General features: G+C 35.8%; 1 protein-coding gene across 3 annotated transcripts in view; it reads left to right on the top strand.

Annotated features, from left to right (window-relative positions):
* The window catches only part of UBR1 (ubiquitin protein ligase E3 component n-recognin 1), a 59829-nt gene extending 46251 nt beyond the window's left edge, over window positions 1-13578 (top strand). For 2 of the 3 annotated variants that reach the window (XM_062495702.1, XM_062495701.1), the window contains exons 36-47: window positions 951-1006; window positions 1311-1407; window positions 2617-2684; window positions 3532-3682; window positions 4515-4602; window positions 5226-5359; window positions 6596-6704; window positions 8647-8703; window positions 9184-9261; window positions 9924-10094; window positions 10289-10390; window positions 10843-13578. In XM_062495702.1, coding sequence (XP_062351686.1) covers window positions 951-1006; window positions 1311-1407; window positions 2617-2684; window positions 3532-3682; window positions 4515-4602; window positions 5226-5359; window positions 6596-6704; window positions 8647-8703; window positions 9184-9261; window positions 9924-10094; window positions 10289-10390; window positions 10843-10984 — 1253 coding nt within the window. In that variant the 3' untranslated portion in view covers window positions 10985-13578. The remainder of the gene's footprint in view (window positions 1-950; window positions 1007-1310; window positions 1408-2616; window positions 2685-3531; window positions 3683-4514; window positions 4603-5225; window positions 5360-6595; window positions 6705-8646; window positions 8704-9183; window positions 9262-9923; window positions 10095-10288; window positions 10391-10842) is intronic. The other variant, XM_062495703.1, reaches the window with a different exon arrangement.
* Window positions 13579-13844: the final 266 nt, after the last annotated feature.

Here is a 13844-nt window from a genome sequence, read left to right as displayed (position 1 = left end):
CCTTTAGAGGAGGTTAAAAGCGTCATTGTCCCAAGGGATGTGAATTGGCATCACTGCCAAAAGCCAGACTCCTGAAAAAGAAACAAACTCAAAAAAAACCCTCCAAAACTCCACAATAAAAGGCCTCCAAACCAAAATCTCCCAATTAAATAAAATTTTAAAATTCCAAGTGTACTGTTTGATCTCTGAAAAGTGACTAAAGTACAAAAACATTTGAATTCATACCTTTTTACTCAGTTGAGTTTATTTGATTTCTTGTTTTTATTGTCTTAATTTTTCCTTATTATTCCTTCAGAACGAGTGCACTCAGGGAGGAAAGATGAACTGTATTCCAACTTGGGAGTTTTATTTTCAAAGTATTTTCTGTTAAACTGCAGTCAAATGCAGTAGTGCAAATTTTATCAGGTTGCCAAGACAAGTTGTGGCTGCCCCAACCCTGGCAGTGTTCAAGGCCAGGTTGGATGAGGCCTTAAGCAACCTGGTCTAGTGAGGATGTCCCTGCCCATGGCAGGGGGGTGGGAGTTAAATGATCTTTAGTGTCCATTTCAGCCCCTTAACATTTTCTGATTCTATGACAAATATGAGGGTAAGATGGCTGCACAGCATCTCTTTTAATGTAGCTTGATAGTTTTGAGCATTACATACAGGTAACTGAAACTAAATCTGAATCCATAGAATTAATGTTATATCATCATTCATGTGAAGCAGCATTGCTTTAAATCTTTAGTTAGCAAGATCTGAAAACTGAAAATTTTTAAAAAGCTTACTACAGTAATTTATCTTGGAAATTATCAGTTCTGTTTAAGACTCTTCTTTTCAAGAGAATTCTCTTGTAACAATGAAGTTGAGCTTTAAGATGGAGTATTTATACTAAGAACAACAAAACTAACAAATTAATATTGGATTGTGTAGAAAAAAGCAACTTATTTTTTTCTGTGTTTAATTTTAAGAAAACCTCTTGGAAACAGAGGGGAAGCCTTTATTTGGATCTCTACAAAATAGACAGGTATGGATGAGTAAGATATGCAACATATTTTAAACAAAGAAGTTTATTTATAATATACATGCATCTCTAAACCTGTCAAAACTACTAACATCAAGATAATACTCTGTTGAGGGATCTCTAAATGTTTGGATTCATAGCATAAAGAGCAGTTTGAAAGAATATGTCTGCTTATATATAGATGTTCCTATTAAATCACTTTATAAATGTCTTTTATGTTATGTAGAAATAGGTATGTTTTTACAGTTCTATATCACTATTATATTTAGCCTTTTTTCCCACTCAACCATTTTCTCTTGCGCTCTAGCACAGTGGCCTTAAAGCATTAGCACAGTTTGCAGCTGCTCAGAGAACAACATCCCCACAGGTCCTGATTCAGAAACATCTGATTCGTCTCCTAGGAGGTACTGTGTTCCTTTTATTTCCTACCTTCGTGTTGTGGGAGTTTCTATTCTAAAGTGGCACACAGGTTAACACAGTGTAGAAGCAAAGGTCACAGTATTTGGCAGTGCTCCCTTCAGTTGCCTGGAATCATGGGGTGTAGATTGAACTCACCCCAGGTTGCCCAGGCCTAGAGATACTCTCAAGTCTGGAACAGATGGGTCCCAGCTGCTTCTGGCCATGTTCAGAATTACTCAAATTCTCTTCTAAACAGGTGAATAAAGCCACAAAATAATCACTTAATTGTGAGGCCTATCTTCTCAGCATGGAGAGGGCTCTAGGGAGGCCTTATTGCAGTCTTCCAGTGTCTTAAGAGAGCTTATAAAAAGGAGGGAGAGAGGCTTTTTATGGAGGGATAGGGGCAGGACAGAAGGGAATGGTTTTAACCTGAAAAAGACTAGGTTTAGATTAACTGTTAGACAAAAATTCTGTACTGTGAAAGTGGTGAGGCACTGAAATGGACTGCTCAAGGAAGATGAGGTTGCCCCATCCCTGGAAGTGTTAAAGGTCAGGCTGGATGGAGTTCTGAGCAACCTGATGTAGTGAGTCACATTCTTGACTTTGGCAGGAGAGTTGGAACTGGGTGGTCTTTTAGCTCCATTTCAGTGCAAACCATTCTGTATTCTGTGACTCTCAGTACTTCCAAAAGGCTGCTTGGAGCCTACCTTAAGATACTTCAGCCTCAGCGAGAGCTAGTTTGAGAATGTAGCTTCCCCTATGTTTCTCATTGATTGGGTTAGTATGGTGACCTTTGTGAATCCCACTCTCATTTGCTTTCTATTAGATAAGACCCTTAAGTGTGGTTCTTAGGCTTTTGTATTGGAAGAAGTTGTGAGGAATCTAGTGTGGAGGTGCCTAAGGATCTTCACCCTTAACACTGTGTGTGATTTGTTAGAGCTGGAGAAGTAAAGATTTATGTCTCAGAATTTTGAAGATACATTTATTAAAATTGTTAGTTGTTTGGGCATGTGGAAACAGCTAAACATGCACAATCAGTTAAGCCAGTGGTAAGCAGTTAATTAAATAGATCCTTACTTTAGCGATCTTGACCTTTGTTTGATGAAAACACAGAAATGATACAGGCTCTAAAATCAGATTCTCATAAAACAGTTCAGTCCAAAAGAGGAAGAAAATATGTGCTAAATGTATAAACTGCTACCTTTACTTTGTAGTTCTCCTACCAAACTTTAAAGGGGAGGACACTCCATCACTCTTAGAAGTAGATATGTTCCACATTTTGGTAAGCAGGTTCATTTTATTCTTCATATTAATACTTTCTTTTGAGCATACATTTTTGTGTACTGTACTATGTAAAAAGTATCTGTTCACTTGCATGAGTCAAATTATTATACATGAGCAACAATCAAAATATTTCATATGACTGCTATATAAGTTTACTTCTAGTTCTGCTAACTTTTAAGTCTTTGCTGTATTGTTCTTATTAAATTTCATTCTTGCAATCTCAGTCCTTTTTACTGCTTCTGTTGTTATAAAGCATAAAAAAGTGAGAAATCCACTCAGTTTCTTTCCTTTACTTTCCCTTCGTCTCAATCAGTATCTCATACTTTCTGATTCTTTCACATTGACTCTCACTATCTTCTGTATTTTTCTTAGTCACTTCTTTCTGTTCTTAATACAAATCTGTATTACAGATTTTTCTGCTGTTAAAAAAAAAAAAAACAAAAACAAGCAAGCAGAAAACAACCTACAAAACCAAACTCACCGAATAAAATCTGTTTTGCCCTGGTTGCCCTTCTATCTAATGCTTGGTCTCACTTCCCACTTTTTTCAGTGTGCTTTGTCTGATGTCAAAGACCAGAAATTAGGCTTTTTATGAACTGGGCATGCACTCTAAACTGGCAATTACCATGCTACTCTGTCTGAGTTTCCTACATGCCCTAGTGCAGAAGTGGTTAATGCTTTCCAGTGAGTTTTTGCTATGCTTTGAATTATAACTAGCAAGGTAGATTAACATACTCAGACTCCAGAAATAAAATACAAATGGATAGTGAGAGTATAATTGGTACCCTTGTATCTACTACCGAATTTTTGACACTTCAGTATTTGCCTATTCCTTTTCACTGTAGGTGGGAGCTGTGTTATCCTTTCCATCTTTATACTGGGAAGATGCTGTAGACTTGCAACCTTCATCAGTTAGTTCAGCCTATAACCACCTCTACCTCTTCCATCTGACAACACTGGCACACATAATGCAAATTGTCATCTCTGCAGCAACAGGTAGATGTGTATTTGTGTTGCATCTTTCTGGCATTTTTACAGTTTCTTAAAGATAATGGATTGATACATTAGTGTCTTCCAGGTATAAATGTCCTCATAATAAGTGACACTTTTGCCTGGGTAGTAATAACTGTTTTCTGGTAAAAATTAAATAGCACTACATCAAGTTCAGAGCATTTTATTATATCACTTCTGTGTGTTTAGGCTAAGAAAACAAAGTAGTTATTGATATACCAGTACTTCCTCCAGTCGTCAGTCATTTCAGAGGGGTAACTTTCCTTTTTTCCCTCCTTGTAGGAGAACCAAAGTTCTGCCAGCATCACTGGTCTGCACAGTGATATTCAGTATGGATTTGGGATTTACCCTTCAACTTAGTAAATGCCGAGATCCAAAATACAGAATCCTGTAAACTGATAGAATTAGATTTTTCTCTCTAATTCATAACATTGTTAAAATTTACCAGTAGCCTATAGACTTTCTAGCTAGTACTTCGTTTTTTTCTTCAGTATGATAGGAATTTAATAAAATCTAGATGTTTTAAAAACTTGATGTAGCTTAAGCTATGTAGGACAACTTCAAAAGTTCAAGGGAAGGAAGAAGTCCTTTACATGAGGATAAGCCGGGAAGGAGTAATCCTGATTCCTTCTTACAGGATTCAGTCTTAGGAGAACATTTTTGAGACATAAAACAGCAAATAGAAAAAATATAAGCAAATTAAAGTGGAATTAATTGTGTAATGCAAGTGAATAACAAAAAAATGGGTTTAGTATTTGTAAAAGAGAAGGGTGTCAGGATGGAGTGCATTTACAGTGGATTCATTTTTTGTGTGCAGAATCCCCTACTGCTCACTCATCTGATACCAGTGAGGAGGCACAGTCTGCACAGTCTTTCTGTAGAGAGGTTTGCCAGTACACTAGTGGGTAAGTAGCAGTTCAATTGTAGCATTACGTTTTCCTGGAAAGACAGCAATCCACAGGATTGACCAGGACAACACAGAAGACAGGAAAAAAATTACTCTTTTTGAATGGGGTGTTAGCACAGTGCCCTGTGCTTTCTTCCCATGCTCTTAACTAAATGCTTTTAGTTAAAGTGGCTACTTTTTGTGGACAGCAGATCATTAGCCTGAGGATGAAGAAAATACTGGTGTCCATTGTGGAGTGAAAAAAGTCTAACTGCAGTATTTATTTTTTCTTTGCTTTGATTATTTTGGTTTAGATCTCTTTGTTATAAGTGGAATCCAGAAAGATGGAAGTGACCTTACTACAAAAGGGAGATAAGTGTAAAGTTGAATACTGTGGCTTATTTGAGTATTAGTGCCCATTTTTCAGACTTTCACAGGTACAGGTTCATAAACTCAGTACTCATTCCTTGGGCAAAGGGGAAGTTGGAAGTTACGTGCTGGTGGCTTTGTTTCACAGAATTTGGGGTACATGAGGGTTGCTTCTCTACAGCTCCCATTCTACCAATGCTAGCTAAAATGTAATAGTACTAGAATGATTTGCACTATGAACTAATGCAGCTATTTCTAATTTGTGTTTTACAGTTGCTTTAGTCAGGATATTCCAGGCTGGCTTGTGTGGGATTGTGTTAAAAAAGGCATCATGCCTTACCTTCGTTGTGCTGCTTTATTTTTTCATTATTTGCTGGGAGTTTCTCCACCTGAGGAACTACTGCAAGGTAAATATGAGAAAACAGTTGTATGCCCTTCTTTGTCTTGGAAGAATTTTTAAATGTTCACAAAACTAAACAATAGTCAGTACATGAAAATAAGACTTGGAAAGTAAAGGAATTACTAATTTGTAAAGGAAGGGACAGGCATGTGAAGCTGAGTTGTCTTGGCCACCATTGCATAGAAGAGCATTGCTTCTGAGTATATGCAAATATGTGAATTATCAGTGATGTATTGATAAAAGTACTTGTTGATTAAGATTCAGTGGTTTAAGGATAATTTCAGGAATTTAAGTTACATCACCTGTGAAATTGACAAATACATTTTAAAAACCCAGTGTTTTTGTGTAGTGCTAATGTTGGTAAATGCTAAAGATACAAGGATTGAGCAAAACAAAGCCAAATATACAAAGCACATTAGAAAACTTTAGCCTCTTACTTGAAGAATCCTAATGCATTGCTGATACTAACCCCAAAAGTAAATATTTAATCATGTGTCAACATGCAGTGAACACAGAATCATCAATATTTGGAAAGGACAATAATTCTTATTAATAACTGAGACAAAATGTATTTTATATATACATATATATATATATATATATATATATATATATATAACAACAAAAATACAAAATTTATTTATATAAACTGTGAACGAAGTTTAAATCATATTAGGGTATGCAAGTCAAAATCTCTGCATATTGGAATATGCTGTTATCCTTAGTGGAAGTTTGGATCTTTGATTCTATAGGGAGGAGTCTTTCTGGTGAACCAACAACGTAATTTTCTGTAGCAGAGGCAATAAATGACCACCCAGCAAACAATAAAATTAGCCAAATTTTATGTGATGTTAGCATTGACTTGAGTACAGCAAAATTTAATCTCATTGAGGACTAGCATAAGGATAGTGAAAAACTAAAATGCAGGTACAGAAATCTACTGCACTTGTGTTACGTGTTGTGCAGCAATTTAAGCAAGGAATTCTGTTACTGCAGTAACTTACACATTAAAAAATACTTAGTAATATATATAAAATTTGTTTAAACAGATACTCAGCTAATCTAAATTATTATAGCTCTGATTAAGTTGGCAGAATAATATCCAATTGTACTATGTAGGATCTGTGCTGAGGCTGTAGGATACAAACTATAAAATGAAAAAGGGATGAGGAGGTTTCTAATTTGAGTGAATTATTGAGCAGCACTGAAACACTTAAACAGTTGTTCGTATTTTCTTTTGCAGTTTCAGAAGAAGGGCAGTTCAAGGCACTTTGTAGTTACCTTTCTCTACCTACAAATTTGTTTCTGCTCTTCCATGATTATCGGGACACAGTAAATCCACTGCTTCAAAGGTATTAACTGGGACTGGACAGGCTACGTTTTTCTGCTGTGGTAGCCCTGTGGGAATTCTAGATCAAAATTGATAATAAATGACTGAGCTCAAATTCATGCTGGAGTTATAAATATTTTGCCCTGGTACACTGAATCTATTAAAGCACTTCAATAAACCCCTCTCTATTTTCTGATAATTCCAATATTAAAAAATTATAGTTGAAGGGACTAGTGCTTGCAGACCTATATGAAACCATACAGACAGAAGTTACTTTAAACCTTTGCTTGTTTGATATGCCACTCAGTGTTCATTTGCCTATTTTCAGTCTGTATACAGTGAAAGTGCTGATGACACAAGCTACAAAATGAGAATGTAAAAAATCATGTAGCTGGCAGGGTGAGGCTTTGTATTATTTCTCCTCAGCATATACAAAATAGACTGGTGGATGTCAAAATTGGCTTAATGGTTAAAAGGTAAAGTTTGAGCATTGCATACATTGCCATCTGCAGTCATGGAATCAGAATGTTAGAGGGTTGGGAGGGATCTTGATCATCTGCATCCAACCTCCTTGCCATGGCTAGGGGCACTTTCCACTAAACCAGGCTGCTCCAAGCCTTTTGAAAGTTTGTGAAAGTAGCAGTAAAAACATTTTTTCTTTAGCAGTAAAGAAAGGATTGGTTCAATTCTGCTTTCAGAACCTCAGATTAAATAAACAGCCACACCATCCCCTATCTACAATTAAAAATCATCCAGCTGTATCATGCTGGAGAATTTCTCTGTGTATTTAACATGACTGTTTGAGCACCTGGTGGCAGTAATGATTATTCCTGGCTCTTGGCAGAATTCTCTGACTCACATTCACTTTTACTGAATTGTTGTTTGGTTGGGTTTTTTAACCTCTAGTTGTATTGGCCTTTGTTGTCTAGGTTTCTTCAATTTAGGGACATTTTGTAGTGTTGATTTCCAGCAGTCCGTATACCTGACGTAAACAATTCCCTACATACAGTTTTATTATGATCAATTCCATTTGTAGTATTATGTATAAGCATAATGTATTAATTGCTTATAAAGTAATAGATAAATTTTTACAAGTAAACTATTAAATAAGTTTGTGTTGTTCTTACATATTTGCCTAACGATGTAGAAGTGTTTCTAAGACAACACAGAAGATAGTGCTTGTGAACATTGGGAAAGATCACTAGAAGCAGGATTAACAAATAGTTACAGTGCTGCAGAAAAAGGGGTTTCAAGTAGGAGGCTGCATATTTAACGTAATAGTAACAGTTGCCAAATCATCATGCAGGTTCCCATATGTTTTTCACAGAATCTTATTTCAGAAGACTAAATTTGATGATTGTTGAGAAATGTGTTAAATGAAGCATACTAGATTGACCATCTGCTGCAGTTCTTTCTCCCTTCTCCTTTTTTTTTTTTTTAAAGACATCTTGAACATACCAGTACCACTGTTCAGTAATTGGCCAATACTTGCCATTGTTTTAATAGACACATTGTGCAATAAACCACTGTAAAATAACCATTAGGTGATGATTATGTAATAAAAACAGCAAATGTTTTTCTATTAGAATGTACAATATTTATTTATGCTGTACCTTTTGGTGCATGTATTTCAAAAGGTGCTGTGTATTGTAGCCCACTTTGAGAAACTGAGTATGTCTGAAGACTGCTTCCTTTTTTAACTCTGTGAATCTTGTGTTTTAATATACATTATGATGATTTTAAGTGTTTTTTCACATACATTTTTCCTCCTGTATGCAGACTTAAAAAAGTCTCTTGAAGAAAACTATTAAAAAAATCCCATTTTTCCTTGCAAAGTTTTAGGTAGAAATATCAATGCTTTTATCAGTGTTTTGTGTTTGCTTATCACTTACTAGTTTTGTTTAACGAACCTAAGTGTGTATTTGTATCAAATGCTGTCATCTACAAATGTCTGTTTGAAATAGGTGGTGTGCTGATCCAGTGGTGTTAAGTTGTTTGAAAGGGAAAAGCATTGCAATAAGGTAAGATTATTGCTGTTGTTTTTGTCTGTTTCTGACTTAAAACACTTGAAAGAAGGAAGTGCTTGTTGTGGACAAGTTAGAGACTTTGTGTTTTATTCCTTCTGCTCTACTACTAGAAGTACATTTGTCTTTAAATGTCATGTTTATTATTCCTCATACAGTGACTCTTTATTGAGATTGTACAATATTGTTAGACAAGTAATCTGTCCTGCTCTAGGAAAGAACAAAAGCTAACTGAAATATGAAATGTCTTCATACATGTAGCTTATGTGTGAAATTTAAGTTCAACACCTTTGCTGGAATAAGGAAATACTGAAGTTGCCATGTGGAGCATCTCACTTGATGTTCCAGGACTGAAGAATTGCTCTAGAATTGTGGACTTTTTCAGAACTTACCAAAACCTCAGGAGGGATTTGTGGTTATTCCACTGTTTACTTTGATCTTTATTGTTCTCATAATTGTTCTATTCCACTTATCCAGGTATCCTAGGAAAAGAAATCATTTAATAGAGCTTCCTGAAGACTACAGTTGCCTTCTGAACCAAGCCTCTCAGTTTAGGTAAGATGTAGCATATTTAGTTGTCTTCTTAGGTATTTTGTCACTTTTAGTGAATTTTATATTCTTGCAGTTACTGTAACTGGTGTTGAAAGAATACCGAAATTATTTTGAAGTGAAGGCATTGTTGTGGTTATAGTGGCCAATACTAGCACCTGTTCATTTTAAGTGTGAAACACAACAGCTTGCTAAATGAAGTCATTTGTGATTCGTAAAATAGCATATAAATTTTTTATAGCTCAGTCTGCTGGTCATTTTTCTCCTGTGCAATGTGCATTTGGTTTGGCCATAAGCCTGAAAATTATTTTTGCACTGGACACAACAAGCCCAGATGATGGCACTGTTTGATGCCAAGAAGAGTGAATCATAGGATAATTGAGGTCAGAAGGGATTTCTCTTGATCATCTAGTTCAACCTCCTGGAATTCAAAGCAGATATCTTGCAGATAAATAATATCAAGCAGTGTGAAAATACGACATAAGGAGGCAGATAGGTGAAATGATTGTGGCATAATATGTCTTTGAATTTTTGTTTGATTGTGATTTGGGGTTTTTAATCGGTTGGATATGTCTTTTTGGGAGTTTTCTTAAGGAATATGAACCTTAGTTAATATTTCTTTTAAAGCTTTAATTTCTACTGTGACATGCTGGTTACACTTCTTTTAGATGCCCACGGTCTTCTGATGATGAACAAAAACACCCAGTATTGTGTTTATTCTGTGGGGCAATATTGTGTTCCCAGAATACTTGCTGTCAGGAGCTGGTGAATGGGGAGGAGCTGGGAGCCTGTACTTCTCATGCTCTTCAGTGTGGAGCTGGAGTCTGCATATTTCTCAAGTAAGTAGCCAGAATTAAATGTGTTAAAGAGTAAAGGGGTGTATTAGAAGGACAGAATTCACAAAATTGTCTAAGCATTTGATTCTTTTTGTTTGAGATAAAGAAACATTAATTTGACATAAAGTATAGCTCACCAAAAAAGGGAAGAGCCCACTTGAAATTGTATTTTAAATGTAGTTATTCTTTTCTTTAAGAATCAGGGAATGCAAAGTTGTCCTCATTGAAGGTAAAACCAGGGGCTGCTTATATCCTGCACCCTACTTGGATAAATATGGAGAAACAGATCCAGGTCTAAAGTAAGTAAATGCTTGACTTCCTACCTTTCCATTTGTATAGCTCTTTCTTATACTCATTGGACGACACATTCTTCTGGGTAGCGTGTACAGCACTGTATGTAATGTGTGTCTTAGCCTAGGGAACTATGTCAGTTTCCAGCCAGGAGTGGGTAGTTTATAATGAGAAAATACACTTTTTTGGTACTGTTAAACTTTCTTGTTTTTCTCAAGAATGCTTTTTATGCATTTCATCAGAAACGTGTGAGAACTGCCATTGCTGAAATGTCATCATAGAAATGGCAATCATTGCTTGTCACAAGTCAAGATATTTTTACATTTCTATTTGAGTTGTTGGGATTTAATTAGTATTTAATTAGTTTACTGTTAATGTTTACCTATTAACCTATTAATTGTACAGTTTACCAGTTGCTATTCTGATATGCTAACTGGTTATTCTCTTTTCCTTTCTGAAGAAGAGGCAATCCTCTGCACTTGTGTCAGGAGCGGTACCGGAAGCTCCATCTGCTGTGGCAGCAGCACTGCATCATAGAGGAGATTGCCAGGAGCCAAGAAACGAATCAGGTCTTCTTTGGATTCAACTGGCAACTGCTCTGAGTCTCTTGATTTTAGTGAAAACTCTTAATCTGTGGCAGTGCTTTGGAAAAGGAAAGGAGGGTGGCAGTAAAAAAGTCTATTCAAGTGGTTTCTGTAGTTCAGACAATTAACTGATGGATTCTGTAGGTTGGATGTATCACTGATGCATTGAAACAGAAACTCGTATCGTATATTTTCATCTTTTTTTCCTTATAAAGAAAAGGAAAACCACATTCTGTAGTTATTACTGAACCAGAAATATTTCCATTTTTTTCAGATGTTTGAATTGTTTCACATGTTTTCATAAGGACAATTCCCAAATGCTGTGTTTCAGAGCACGTACCACGTTTGTCTCTTCCATGCCTTGAGAACATATCTAAATGGTGTTGCCAAGGAAAAGCCTCCTTTACTTTCTTCCTGGGTTCTTTTCCTAAGCTTAGTGAAGCTTTAAATAGACTGAGATAATATTGGAGAGGAAGTGGTGCCAGGTCTTTAGTCTCATGCAGCAACAGGTCAAATAAAGAATAAGTTTTACAGAAAAAGTTTGGGATATACCAGATATATCAGATATACCTTGGGATTTAATGAAGAGTTTTCATTGGTGAATTCTTTAAATGAGAAGTGTAGGATAGAAAGTACATAGGGGGATTACCATCTAGCTTGTTGCATCAAAAAATTAAGTCTGTGCTTTTTGCGTTGCCAGAACTGCACTTTATCTAATGAATTTATCTTCCATTCATGTATATTGTAAGAGTTCCGGGGCTTCACCATTTGCCTAGGTTGTGGTTAGTTTTACTTTCTTTACAGTTTGTCATCTGAGACCTTCCCTAAGAATCAAAGTGAAAATACTGAAGGTAGGTAGTTGTAGTGTAGCTCTGTAAGCTGTACAAGAGCCAGAGACCTCAGGAGAGTAAATGGCCTTCAACGCAATCACTGGACTAAAATCCAGGCCCAAAAGCAGCAAGTTTTAGAACCAGAAAGAGGTTTGCCTATATCTGAGGGATTTTCCGCTCATCATCCTCTGCCACTATTGTTTGGAGCATGTTTTGGAGTCTGCATAAATGAAATGGTGTGTTTTTGGAGGCATGTTCAGTGATTCAATGCCAGGAGAGCAGAAAAGGGGAGAAAAGGTGGCTAAGTCTGTCTCTTTGCCCTTCAGTAGTTAATAGCACATTGTGATTGAACTCTCTCTCAATGATATGTGATTGTTCTTCAGTTCAAAATGTTTGTTGTTCTGTTTTCTGAATTTCAGCCATAATATCCATGAGAGAATTTGTAATGTGACGAGTAAAAACTTTTTCCCAGGAGGTGCCATATCCATGTCAAAATTTCAAGTTGTCACTACCCTCAATTTCCTTCCCCCTTTGCTATTTGGATTCTTTTATGACATTCAATAAGGCTTTCAAGGGGAGGTTTTCAAAGTAATGTCTGAGTGTGATTTTGTATGATTTTTTTTGTTTTGTTTTCTTTTCTCATAGTTACATGAGAGATAGTAGAATCACAATGATTTGGATTTAAATACCATTCTTCTGGGGTTTTTTCAAGTGTTTTTGGGTATGTATCTATGAGTGCACTGAACAGCGCCATAACTAATCTAAAAATGGAATACCAATGATTTCAAACATTGTTCTGATTTCAAATACTTTTTAAAAACTTTTTGCTGTAATCCTTCCCCAGTGATATAAAAAGTTGGCTTTGGTAAATTTTCCAGGCATTCCATTTCTTGAAATTAAGACCATTCTCCTTATTTTGATTCTGTCAGATTTTAAACCTGCATATTAAACTCTTTGAAGACAAACATTAATTCTGTTAGTCCTCTCTAAAACATGTTTGAAACACATACTGAGTTTAGAGCAGTTGTCATGAAAACTTTCATGCACTGGTGATTTTTATGTCATCAAAACACTGCTTGCCAACAAAAATATTGAATTAAGACTGGCAAATGCCTCATTGATACCAAACCTGTATTCTCTTCCCTCTGATATTTACATATTCAGTTATCAAAAATTACATATTTCAGTTATCTTGCACTTCACTGATACAAAATTTACATGATCCAAAATGCAGTGAGATCATTTTATTATTTTGTTTTCTGTCTGAACTGGAGTAATAAGGACAAGAGCTGGTAAGAGCAAATGAGCTCCTTTAAAGCTCTGGAAATTTCTTTGTAGCTAAAGGAGTGGGAGAGTGAAGTTGCATCTTTCTGTATGTTTGCACATACTAATTTAGCAAATGGGCTCCCATATCATTCACTGACTGGCGTGGTCATCTTTCATTTCATAAATTACTATGCAGTTTTGTTCACTGTGAGTATAATCTGTATTTAGTGACTGCAAGATGCTTATGCCACTTATTTCTGTTCCATCCAAGCTGACAGAAGTTATTTGATAATGCACATACTGGTATCTTAAATTGCAAAAATGTAAATTTGAAACTTGTATAATGTTCTTGTGCTTTTGAAATAAAATATCTTGTATATGTATATTTAAAAAAAAGGAAATAAAGTAACTTCTCGTAAATTACTCAGTTTTTATTTGAAGGCACTTTGGCACCTTACAGATCATTTTACAAGAGTGTTACAGTGGTGTCTGTCAGTATGGGAAAGGAGAAGAGCTGGTAAATGGTTGGTAAACTCTTAGTTACCCATGTAGGCTGTATTATGGTCATACTGTAAGGAATGGTAGCATGCTTTTTCTTCTGTAAAGATACACTCCACTTGAAACTTATCCTAGTATTTTACAGATGCAAATTTCTGCAGTGTCTACCTAAATTTCTAAAAGCTATCTTAAGTACAGAATTTAACATTTACATGCCCCTGAAACTGATCTAGTATAGTGTTTCTGGTTTTGTATCTTCTCAAAGAACTGACAGGACTGTTTGG

The sequence above is a fragment of the Cinclus cinclus genome, chromosome 6 (assembly GCF_963662255.1).
Source record: "Cinclus cinclus chromosome 6, bCinCin1.1, whole genome shotgun sequence".
NCBI lineage: Eukaryota > Metazoa > Chordata > Aves > Passeriformes > Cinclidae > Cinclus > Cinclus cinclus.
The sequence above is the reverse complement of the archived record's forward strand: the minus strand, read 5'-3'. Positions and strand labels throughout refer to the sequence as shown.